At 46.0% G+C, this 12,661-nt stretch overlaps 1 protein-coding gene across 4 annotated transcripts in view; it reads left to right on the top strand.

The window, feature by feature from the left end:
• The first annotated feature begins 294 nt into the window (after nt 1-294).
• TP63 (tumor protein p63) overlaps nt 295-12,661 on the top strand; it is a 108,274-nt gene continuing 95,907 nt past the window's right edge. For 3 of the 4 annotated variants that reach the window (XM_065639695.1, XM_065639698.1, XM_065639699.1), the window contains exon 1: nt 296-356. Coding sequence is in view for 1 of the 4 variants with exons in the window: in XM_065639694.1 (XP_065495766.1) it covers nt 295-356 (62 nt within the window). In the remaining 3 variants the exon portion in view is untranslated. Of the gene's footprint in view, nt 357-12,661 lie in introns of all 4 variants that reach the window. The other variant, XM_065639694.1, reaches the window with a different exon arrangement.

Raw genomic sequence — 12,661 nt, 5'->3', positions numbered from 1 at the left:
TCCAACAACAAGTGTGGCCGGCGTACACGAAAGTTTATTAAGGATGTTGAGAGGAGGGGAAAATATCTGTGCAGAAGATGCCCAGCTGGTGAGGAGGGACTGGTGGTGATGCTCAGGTCACTTGATGAATCCCATTGGCCAAGTCCCTGGGAGATCCCACCCATTCGCAAGTGTAAAATAAATCTCTAAAGTTGTACCTCATGTACCACTTGACCTTATAGCTTTTAGCCTGCTGGCTTTATATCTATTTATTTATTTTATTTCCGTTTGTACCCAAAGAGGGGCTCGAAGGAAATGAATTTTGAACCGGCACCTTTCACCACCTTGCAGTACTACCCTGATCCCTGCATCCAGCGGTGAGTCTCTGAGCGTGACGTAACTCTCTCCTATCACAGGTTTGATCTGAGTGTCTTGTGTAATTGTTAACTTTTCTGCTATCGTCCGGCGGCAGCTGGGCTGCACGCGGAAAAAATGCGCCGCTCTCTTCATGCTCAGTGGAGCTTATTATTATTTTTGGCTTTCTAACAGGTTACTAGTTAATTATAGGCATCCGTTTCAGATATCTCCCTTTTCCTCTTTGGCATTAGAGAAAAAAAAAAATATGATAAATAACATGAAATCTGATAGTATCTTTTCCCTGTGTTTTGGAGCAGAAGGTTACTCTGTGCTTTGAGTAGTGCAGGAATTGCTTTAGCTTTCTATAGTGTGTTTATTTGTTCCTTTAAATGAAAATGCTCCTGGAAAGAACGAGCTTAACTACTAAGCTCTGAGATTTTGGAATTTAAAGCATAAATAAATCATGTAAAAGATTCAAAGAAGAAAAAGATTGCCTTCTAAGAGACAACCTTTTCCAAGAATATTCTTTCATTCTGTTTAACAGCCAACATCAGAGCCTGACAACCACTCTTATTTTAGCTTTGTTGTTACACTGAGTTTTATAACTTTCCAACAGATAAAAGAGCATGTCCGCACGAGGTATCACAGTATCACATTGTCAGTTTGTTTGTTTCTCCCAATAGAAGATACTATATTTAAGCATATAAATGACATGTAGACGGTATTTTTCCAGTCGTAAAGTTTGGAGAGGTGAAATCCTCTGAGCGCACTTGTCAAGCTGCTTTAAGGCTAGCTGCTGGCTGTGCTTTGGAGAAGCCCTGGCTGGCATCTCATGAAAGAACTCGATTCCCAGAAGGGTTAACTGTTAACCCTGCATCCGCGGCAGGGTGCTGGGGAAGGCTGCTTGTCTTGCATACATAGCTCTCTGTTCAAGAAAGGGCTTGGCCACCATCACCAAGCCCACGACATTACAGGCAGCTTCGCAATCTCTTTTTTTTCTCCCTCCCCCCCCCTCCCCCCAACTATTATGACATGTCGCAATGTTTGTGGGGTGCTTTTCTCTCCTTAATCTGCTGGGTGCTCGGTGCCACCGCTGTGTGACAGTCCTGGGGAGGAGTGTGGAGACCTGGCAGCAAGGAGGGGCTGCGTTTGGGGCCAGCAGAGGGGAAGGAGAGGAGGGGAGCTGGGAAATAGTGCACGGTCCTTGGCCGCACTGCTGTGGCAGAGGAATGTGGAACGAAGCCCGGGGTATTGGTTTCCCCAGTGAGACCTTCCACAACACGAGCCCCAGGGCTGGCTGGGCACATGCAGCCACGCTCTGATCTCCTGCAAACCTACCCAGCACCGCTGACCCCGACGGAGATGTGCGTGTGTCCGGGAGAAGAGCAATACAAGACCAGTGCCCACTCGGGAAGGTAGATTCGGGCTGGCAGCAGTGGGGTCTTTAGCAAACAAGGACATTTCAGTGGCTGGAAGGCACAGCCAGGCAAATTCCCAAATAGAAAATTTAAAAAAAAAAAAAAAGTTTTGAAACCCTAAAGACGCACTGGGAAGCGTACCTGAGCTCTGCAACAGCTTCCCAGCCCCTGTGAACACCTGCCAGTCACATCCCATCCTACCATCCTATGTCAAAGAACAGGTTCATAAAATTGGTGCTGTGTCTCAGGAAGAAAAAACAAAACAACAACAAGAAGAACAGAGGTAGCAGGAACTGAAGAGGAAAATGTTCCCTTGGCTGTATTCTGTAGATCTTTTTAAATAGGCCTTTTTCACATTCAAATCTGCATCGTCCATCAAGTCAGACCTTTCACTGGAAGTGCTGCTCCTCTCCACATGCCTTAGCAGCGTGATGACTTTTTAAGTGACCATCGTGGTGTGGGAAGCCTCAGGACAGCTCGAGACAGACAAAGTTTGTGACACTCCTCAGTCATAAAACCTGGTCAAGATGTACCTTAGAGTAATAACACATCTTGACTGTTGCGCATGTCTGTTTACACGAGCTGAGAGTGGCATTTGCCCATTATTAGTGGCTGTGTGCTGCCACAGGTCAAAATCACCTGAAAGCTGGTCCCAGTGATACTTTTCTCAATCTGAAGACATATATAGTTTTCAACTTTAAGATCTGTTGGTTGGATATTCATTATGTGCTGGGTGATATTCATCTGACTGATTTAACAAAATTGAATAGTTTCATAATTGCATTTATTTTACACAGTTTGAAACACTTTTGCTTTGATGTGGTCAAAGTGCTTTATTTAGCTAATACCGACGTGCTTATTTGCAACTTTAAAATTACATCTAGTAATAATCTAAGCAGCAAACCGATCATGTTGAGCTGAAGCATGCTGGCAAAAGAACAACAGCGAGAATTGTTTGAAACCCTGTTAAAATGGGTGTGGGGAGTCACACAGATTTCCCTGTGGGTCTGTGTGGAGGGCGAAGCAGTTATAAATCCCAGTTAGCTCTAAGATTTGTGGCTTCCATTTACCTTCTGCCGTTGCTTCATCTGTTAATCTCTCTTCTTTGGGGGTGTCCAGCAGGCAGACAGCGTGGGAGCCAGCTAAAACATCTCTGTCAAGAGGTGAACACACATCACACTTAGGAGCATTAGCTAATGTGCCACCGTAATACTTGTATACTTACTGCCTGTCACTCCACAGCAGTCAAACTACGTGCTGCTGCTATGGTATATCTAAACAACACAGTAATTCATTGCTACAAATGAGAAGAAATAGCCGAGTGCCCAGACTCCCAGTGCTGCGTGCTGCTGTTCAGGTCACTCCAGCCTCTGTCTCAACAGCCCAGCTCTCTCGTTTAGGCTATTCATCTCTTCGTAAATATGGGCATTAAAACAAAAGCACTCCCTGCATCACACAAAAGTACAGACAACTCTGCTGGGACACAGGACAGCAGCATCCTCCTCCACAAGCCCCACTTGTTGCTGTAAGGCTAAAATTCAGTAATAGTGGAGTTGAACAAAAACCTCAATGTTTTTCTACTTCTGCTTCCCTTATAAAGGGATTTGCATGAAATGCATGAAATGCTTGAAAACAGAAAAGCAAGCTCAGTGCTCTGGCTGAGCACTGGTGCTGCTGTAAGGATGGAAGCATTGTGTTGAAGCACCAAGTTGTTGACCTCTATGAATTACTTGTTTGGATGCTACCGTGGGAGATCACCCTGTGCTGCAGAAACCCCAGGTTAGCTCTGAGTCATAAAATCAGCTAACTATCTGCAACGGATGGGATTTCCACCTTCCAAGAAGTGCCCACCTAGCAGCAGTTGAAAGCTGCTAATGTAAGATGAAGAAGGCACTGCAATTATGATCAAAGTCCAGCTGTTGAGAGCTATGTAATTAGTCTCCCTCTCCAAAGCCACTTCTTTTTCAGCTAATGCCTGGTTGGGGGAGTGATGTTTACAGATAAGTTACTTGTGTTTTTGGAAATAATGGTCATTAGGCTGTGTTTTACCCAGGAGCTCTCTTCTTTTGGGGCTGTTGGGAATGCACCTGCTGGTGCACTGAACTGTGGTCCTTGCCTGCTGTGCTCACCCCTCACCCTGCACCCAGGCTAATTGGTGGCCTCAGGATTTCACATCACTAATGTGTTGAAGGTGTTCGCTGTGGCTTACTCCTCCCTTTTGAATGAAAGGCTTCTCACACAAGCTGTTCTTTCCTCTTTCATTTCTGGCTTTGTATTCTCAATATGATATGGCCCAGCCTGCCAAATCTCACTAATAACAGAGTCTCAAGGAACAAACCTGAAATCCTCTGGTCTCTGCAGCATCTGTGCTGGAAACCTTTTTTCACAGACATGGTACTTGGGTTTGGGGGGGGGGGAGTTGCCAAAAAGAAAAATTAAGGGAAAAAAAAAAAAAGGGTATGTAGAAAAAAAATACATTTTTAGAGGAGGATGAGGGAAGCTCTGTCAGAAATCAGGGCACTGAAGGGAGGGGAGGGCATGGGCCATGGCAGCATCATCTGTTGGGTGCTGTATCTGGAGGGATTTTGGTGAGCAGGGTCTAGTTCCAGCCAGTTGGAATTCGTGGGCTCAAAGGGATCTTGCATCGGTATCAAACAGGGCTGGTGAATGGACTGCAATTACGAGGAGTCTCACTGACGTTGATGCTTGCAATGCAGCACAGAGGTGAAAAACTTACTGTACCCAGTGCTCGTTGTTACTAATAGGCAGTAATGAAACAGCAGGTTTCCTCCCTTTGGGGTTGAAAGAGGGCACATTGAGGCAAAACATGCTGGCCACCCCTCCTGCTCACAGGCAGCAGTGTCCTGTGCCCCTTTGTGGTCGTGAGTCAGTGCTGGCATAAGCAGCTCTCCTGTCACTTGAGTATTAGCTGGGTGACGTTGTGACAGAGCTCTGCTTAACCTGTACTAGGGTAATGTCTTGCAGGAGTGTTTCATCCCACATGCAGGTTCTGCAGAATCCTTGCCTTTGGGCAACTGTATGGTTTTTTTTTTTTTTTACTCTTTCCTCGTACTGTGCTTTGCTAAAGAATAACTGAACTGCTATGACAGGGTGGACAGATCTCATCTGGCTTCACCTTTGAGGTGAGAGCCCAAGCTTGCTGTGCTGGCAGAAAGACCTGAGGCCAAGAAAGGAAAGCCACATGACTTGGTATAGATCTATTTGCAGAAACAGCCAGTGATACAGCAGGTACTTTCCAAAGACTCAGAGAGGGGCCAGAAACTGTTCTGAGCAGCTCGTGGTGTGCTCAGAGCAGCCAGTGGCTTCTGAAGGAGCAGAATTCACTCCATGCAGGAAAGAAAAGCAGAGGGGAGCCAGGGAGGTGCTTTTTTTTTTTTCTAAAGGGGCCTTAGTGAGCTCTCGTGTGAGGTGGTGGCCACCTTCATGGCTGTGCTGTCACCCGTGGTAGAAATCCCACAGGAGAGGGTCCCCAGCTGGAGCCAGATGTGCAAGGGGACAGTGTGCAGGGTGGCCTGATGGGCAGGAGGACTTTGCAGAGCAGCTCTGCTGCCAGCACGGGACCTCTTGGCTCCCCCCAGCACCTCGCTAAGGACGCGTACTGCTCCTGGTGAGGATGGAAGGGTATTTACGTCGTCTTTGTGGTCTGTTCTTCGGTTGCTCTCCTGTTCTCACACTGCAGTCTCATCAGAAGATGGGATTAGAAGATAGGAACTTCGCAAAACACGGCTCAAGAGCAGCATGTTAAACCGTTTTCAGTTGCTACCTTGCTGATAGAGCCCCTGCAGAATCTGCTCTTCCCCACTGCCCTCCTCCACTTTGTCGCCACTGGACCTCTTTGCTCTATGTCAGAGAGATGTCATCGTGCCAAGGATGTCTCAACCCTTTCACCGTCATTGCCAAAGACAGAACTTCGCTCTTTTCCTCTTCAAAATGGTATAAGCCCCTCAAGAGCATTACAAGAAAATATTTGTCTGCTTGGAGGTCCTTTTAGTGCTGCTTAAAGGATTAAAGTCTGTTTTTTTTCTCAGATCTCAAAAGACTGTAAGGCGAATATATGAAGTCTTTCATGTGGTCCTTTTTACTACGAGGAGAGAATACCTAATTAATAGGATCTTGCTCAACTTCCAAAAATACTGAAGAAATTAAAGAAGCAAGTTCTCAATTGCTCATCTGTTCAGAGATGTTTAGGGTGTTCATGGTACATGTTATAAGTTATAACCCCCTGCTGATTTGTTTAGTACCTTCTCCTGCAAGCTAACTTGCAATGGCTCCTCTCAACAAACACAAGATTTCTGGCTTGAAACAGAGCAGAAGGGCTCAGCTTTGATTTTTGGGGAAAAAATAAAACTATCTGACAAGTGGCCAAAAGGGTATTGAACGCTTATAAAAAAAAAATGTCCGTATGTGTCACAACGCATGGAGGAGGAAGGAGGATCGTGAATGAAGAATAAATCAAGGAAACTTGGCCTTTAGTTTGGCACGTGGCTCTAAGCTAGTTTTGCACTTATGTGAAAACCTTCATGGGAACATGGGCATTGTGGTGAGAGCCAGGGGTTACCCTGCCATTCAAATTTTGCCTTCTGCTTAGTTTAAAATTTTGTAGTCTATGATCAAAACTGAAATAATCAGAAGGAAAATGTTTCACTATAACAGATATCCGAAGTCTGTTTGGCTAGGTCTTCTGACAATATATAGATAATATTCTTCCATCTGCTTAGGTGGCTTCGTGAAAACACCTATATATCTGTTCCTAGGGCTTATTTGGGCAGTTTTGGTGCCTGTTTGTAATCACTTATTACTGTGTAGCAGACCATCTCCCCACAGGATTTTGCTGCTGTCATCTCCAATCAGGTGTTTGAATGCCACAGGTGGCCTGATGTGACAAGTACTGATGCACGTAAGCAAGGGGAATTTGGTTAGTGCATGGAGCTATAAAGAGAACAGCCACGTCCAAGGGTGAGAAGGGGGAAAACCTGCAGTAAGTGATCAGGGCTTCAGTAGGCTCTTTGCAACATAAAAATAATTCTGCTTATAAAACCTTGCCCTAGGAGGCTCAATGCCTGTCTGGTTTATTAACGTGGGCATGCACCTAAGTCAATGTGTGCTGAAAAAATGCATGGAAAGAAGCTTGCAGTGTGTCGGTGAGCTGGATGCTGCAAGCAGCAGCTGCCCAGCTGTGCATTGCCGGCAGCGTCTGCCTCTAAACTCAGAAGTAAGACCCAGACCTGGTGGGGCAAAGCGGTGGGATTGCTGTGCTTGCTGTCAATGGGGTCTCTGAGGGGGCTGTGACAGCTGTGAAATTGTAGTTCAGCTGGCTCTAAGTTGTCAAATATAGGATAAAAAAATCGTAATGTTAAACAACGAAAATCCTTTGCGCTGTCTTCCAAGTTTTTTGTTCATATTTGCGAACTTTCCTCTTAAAATATACAGGTTAGAAACGTCGTTCCTGTTTTTGATGGAATGGGACACTCTTTATTCACGGCGCTCCAGAAGTTACTGCTTTAAGATAATCACAAGCAAAAATCATAAATCACATTAAGCGTGGCAATGTATTGATAAAATTATAGGGAGCCAACCCTGTAATTTCTTAGCACCAGGCATAGCTGCAAAAGCAAAGATTCTGTGAGCACTAAGGGTAGCATTCCCTTACACACCAGCAGTGTTTCTGATAAACAGTTCATTTGTTCTGTCTTCCAGGACTATAATGTGCTCTTAATTCTTTGTCCTTCATCTGCCCTGTCTTGCAGCTCTTTTGTGACACAGAGAAAGGTTTTGGCAAGTGCTCTTATTTTTGAGGGAAGGTTTCTCTCTGTCTTCGGGCTTAGCAGTAGCTGTCCTGCCACGAAGTTGCTATTTGCTGAAAAATGCAGCCGGCATGGTATTTTGCAGAAGACTTCATTTTCCTGTAGAAGTATTACTGGTGGGACAAAACATCAGAAGCACACCATCCAAAACATCAGATTTAGCAGGCTGGATGTGCGGGTAACAACTGGGAGCTTTAACCAAATTCATATTACAGGAATCTGCATCTAACATCTGTTTCACTAGTGTTTCTGTTTTGCATTTTAATTATTTACTGAAATACAGGATGTTGCTGTTTAGAGTTTCCTGCTTCTGAAGAGTTCTGGGGAGTTTCTGTATTATTGTGATGATTTATTTTATATTCTTGTAAAATTCAGCCTTCTCCAGAGAGTTTGAGGGAGGGACTTTTAAAGTCCCCCGAGCAGTTCATAGACAAAAGACTTTGTGCAACTAAAGCCTGAAGCTGCTTTTGTAAGAATAGGTGCCTTAAGGAGCCAAGAGTCTTACCTGGCTCAACCCAGAATGTCACCAGTCTTTTGCAGCAGACAGTCTGAGACCATCCTCTCATTTAAAAAAAAAAAAAAAAAAATCATGTATTTCATGTTCTCTGTGGGGAATGCTTGTCCCGTATGAACTGGGACTGCGACAACGCTGCGCCTGCTGCTCAGTGTGCGGGGGTGCCTGGTGCTTTCCTGAGGGTTGTAGCTGCAGAACAGCAAGCACTTGGGCAAACAAACCCCAGGAGCTATTGGGGTGACCCTGGCAGAGAGAGGATCTGATTCCTTCACATGTCGAAAAGGTTCAAATCTCAGCAAGCTTAAAAGAAGCTTCATTCTTGGCAGAGTGTGTTCATGTCCTGGGGACCATGTGCCCTTAATGCTGCTGGTAGTGATACGGCACAAGCAGGGAAGAGGCTGCTGGCAGGAAACCGGTGCCAGGTTTTAAAGCTCGGAGCATATGGCAGGGCTGCAACCCCAGCATGAACAATCGGGGCTGCAAGCACAGCCAGAAAAGCCCATGCTGTATTCACCTCTGCCGTGCCATGGAGTCTGGGTATTCCCATTGGTTTGGTCCAGAAAAACCTCACGCAGTTCAGTGGATGCAGCTGTAGCAAAGGTGGGAGGGACCTGAATCTTGCATCTCTCATTTTGTTTGTCTCTGGAAGCTTTTGGATGGCATCAGTGCTCAGGAAAGATTTGGAGGCGATTAAAACTTCCTTACCAGGGAGAAAAGATGCAGAAGCCCCTTACTGTCTCTCCTGCAGTTTGGAAACAGCCCAGGAATATTGTTTGGTGCAGGATTGTGAGGACAGGTGTTCAGTTTAGCCCGTTGCCAAGACCAGGCTTGAGAGCACAGCCCCCTGAGCACCTTGGTCCTGACCCACAACTCTACACCCAGCATCTTCATCCCACAGACACGGAAGACAGTCAGACAGCTGGAGATATGAGCTGGACTCACCCAGTTTTCTGAAGTCCATGGTCACATGCTGCAAAAGTCTCTTCTTTTTCCACCAAGCCATGCAGCAGCAGGCTGAATGAGACACACACACCTCGTGGTCAGGAGCAGCTGCACGGTGCACCAAGTGTTCACAGCTTCTGTGGGAGCTGCCTTGGAAGGACTCCATGTAAATGCACCATATCTAATACAATCACTCCATCAGTTCCCATACACTATGCTTCTATGTGCTTATCTTCCACTAAATAGAGAATACCGTGCTTGAAATAACCTATTGTCTGCTCACCTGGGTGCTATCTGTATACCATGGTCTGGAGCATGTAAATCAGCAGTATGGGAGTTCTTCGGATGATGCTTCATCCCTGCACTCCCTGGGAGAAGCACTGAGCCTGATTTCATCTCTGCAGGCATGAGCAGTGCATCCGAGATGTTGTTGGGTTCTGACTGTGTCTTTTAAAATAGGTACTAACTAATGTGTGTGGGGTTTTGTTTGTGGGGTTTTGTCTGTTTGTTTTTCTTCCCTAGTTTAACCCTGTTACTCTTTGGGAGAAATACTGCTCTGGCTTTGCTCCCTAGATTTTAACAGTTGTTCTTTGCCCCACATAATTTCATTTTTATTACATTAACAAGCAAACTAGTCAGGAACTCAAAGAGATCTCTCCCTGGCAGCTACCCAGCACAGTGCCTGTCTCTGGTTTGAGGGACTGGCCGTGCTCATGGTGAACCCTTCATCTGGGGGTTACTCTTGGGTTTGCTTGGCAATGTGATGCCTCCAGCTGGCAGTTGCTCTGATGGTCTGCAGACCTTGGGAAGAGATGAGCTCAGAACATTTGGTGGTAGACTGAACTGCAGGAAGCTCAGCCTAGACCATACCTAACTTGTCCACACTACATTATGTCTGAAAAATGTGCTCATATGTAGATAAGGGATAACACACAAACCAGACCTTGAACCTGGGCCAAACCAGTGGTGTGGTTGTAACTGAGGTCTTTCCTTGTTGTGTACCCTGGCTTCAAGTGGAACTTTTCTGTTAGTGCCTTGGGGGTTTTTTTTGTTGTTTCCCTCCCCGCCGCCTTTCCCCCTAGCTCTGGCCCCTTTCAGAGCCTTATAGTATCTAATGAAAGCCAGTTCCTAACACCCCCACCGCCTTTCTGAAGCTCTGATGCGCTTGGATGAATTATTTTACAATCTGTAATAATAAAGTGATTTCTCATTCTCTGTTGTGGTCTCTGTATTGGTGTGATGGAGGTAAACTAGTGAAACTTGAGAGATGCTACTTATGCTCAACACTGCAAAATTTCAGCAGACGATAGTTAAAAGAAGGAAAACCCAGGCCTCCTCATCTCCTGTGGGAAATACTGAAAGCAAGCTCCTTGTAAAAAAATGAAGCAATGAACTGCTGTAGATATTGTTACTGGGTAAATGCTGTGCTCACAGGAAAAATACTGTTGAGCAAAGCTCAAAAGAGGGAATTTGATTCAGCAACATCAGGAAGGTCAGATATCTGGCCATCGCCTCTTCACAGCTTTTCAATTTTCCTTATTACGTACCTAAAATCACTACAGAAAATTGATGATGAAAGCCTGTAATAGCTGCATTTTGTCATGACTGTCATCTCTTGAAAATTACCTTGAGTGCTTTTATTTCTAGGGTTGTTGCTTTCTTTTAATATTCAATGATGCTGTAGGAAAGGAGGCAGTTAGCTAGTTTAGGCTGCTTTGGGCGTTTTACACCTGCCTTTTTCCCCCTCTAGAAAAGATGAGGGGTCTCCCCATGCTGTGCAGAAGAATGCAACAGCAGAGATCTCCAGGTCTTCTTCTCTTGTAGCTTGTGAACATGCCTCCAGGCACCTGCTGCAAACCATTATTGATGGTGGATGAGTGGGTCATGGGGTGATTTGGGGTTAGGCAATCCCCCCTGGAGGCACAAAAGATGATCCCGTTGTCTTTAATTGTACCTGCAGGTGGGCAGCAGAGGTTGACATGTGGCAGCGGGGCTGGAGGTGGCACCGACCCAGCAGAGCTCTCAGCTGAGGTCTGTGCTGTCCTCTCCTGTACTTGGGGAGGAGACATCGCTCCCTTTGTCCTGCTGAAAAACTGTCAGGGCTGGCTAGCTGACTGTGAAGAGTCTTGAGTTGCAGCGAACTTTGAAAGGTAGACCCAAGTGCATGTTCAGCTGGGTATCTAAAACTGAGCAAATCATGTCTATTGTTTAGAACAAAGGGATTTTTTAAAAATTGAATTGAAAATGATTTGTAGTGTCTGAACACTTTGCCTGTAACATTTAACTTACAATACTTATTTTTGGACTTGGCTTAAAAATACCTCAGAATTTTGAGGGCTGGACCTGGTTTTTCCCGCTTGTGTTGCTTTTGAGAAGGTTTTTCTCACTTACGGCAGTAAAAGCTCTCGCCTCTGCCCAGCGGCTTGGACTCCTCCCTCTCCAGATGGGCACTGCTGTTAACCAGCGCTGCAAATAGGTTTGGGGAAGGGATTGACTGGAAAAGTGAGTTACAAAATAATACATTTGCAACTGCTTTTGGATTGGTTTTGGGTTTAATGGTTTTCAAAAATGAATGGAGATTCAAATTTTCTTTAATTATTTAAATTTGGAAAGTCTCGGGACCATATTTCCCTGGAGGTGTAATGATGGTAAATAGGTCTCTGTGTGCTTTGCAGATTTGGTGGCACTGCTTTTCTAGAGGAATGGGAGGGCAAAGATGGGCAAGCCGACCAGGGGTTGAGCTGGGTGTCCTGAGCCCCAGCCTCGTGCTCTAACTCTGGACTTACCGACATGGGTCGCTCAGGCTCCTGGATGGTTTTCTGGAGGTTCCAAGGGCTCTGTACCCCAGACTAGAAAACACCGATTGCAGTGGACAGATGGAGGAATTGCTGTGGTGGTGCTTTCACCTTGACCAGAGCTTCATTTCTCTTGGCCCCTGCTGAGAAAGGGAGCGGGTGTCAGGGCTGAGCAGAAGGGGAGGGGATGTCCACGGCTGGGTGAGGAGGTAGTTTCCAAGGATGTGTGAGAAGGGGAGGGTGGAGAAGGGGTTGTCCAAGGTTGAGTGGGACATAAGAGAGAGGTCTGGGAAAGTTCACAAGATGCTGAAGGAATCCTTGGAGGAAAAAAAAAATAGCGTTGGCTCTGCTCCAATAATTAGGGGACAGTTCCTCTAGTGCTGGTGGAGTGATCAGCTGCCTGAAGCCCTGACGACAAAGAAATGCCTCTATTAGGTAGAAGTGGTCCCTGAAGTCAGCCTGACAGAGATGACATGTACGTAGCAGACATGATGATAGGTAGGAGATGCGGTGGGTTCCTGTTGCTGAGAGTGTTCTGAACCCCTTCTGCTTCCAGAAGCCATTCCCAGTGGTCGCCGGGGAGCAGGCCATGCAGTGCCCAGTCTGGGAACCCATCAGCACAGTTGCACTAGGAATCAGAGGGAGCCCTTTTCTCCCAAAGGAGCTCTGCTGCCAGCACTGGAGCAGGGCGCTGGCGTGGTGATACAACGTGCTTTGAGGGGCTGCCGCAAAGCTGCAAGTGTTGCGTCCACTGCGGGCATAGTTTTACTCAGGATGACTCTAACTGAAAGAAGATGATGAATGGAAAAAAATCCCCTTTGTGTTTTTCAG

Source organism: Caloenas nicobarica, chromosome 8 (assembly GCF_036013445.1).
Source record: "Caloenas nicobarica isolate bCalNic1 chromosome 8, bCalNic1.hap1, whole genome shotgun sequence".
Lineage (NCBI taxonomy): Eukaryota > Metazoa > Chordata > Aves > Columbiformes > Columbidae > Caloenas > Caloenas nicobarica.
This window is presented reverse-complemented; position numbering and strand designations above follow the sequence as displayed.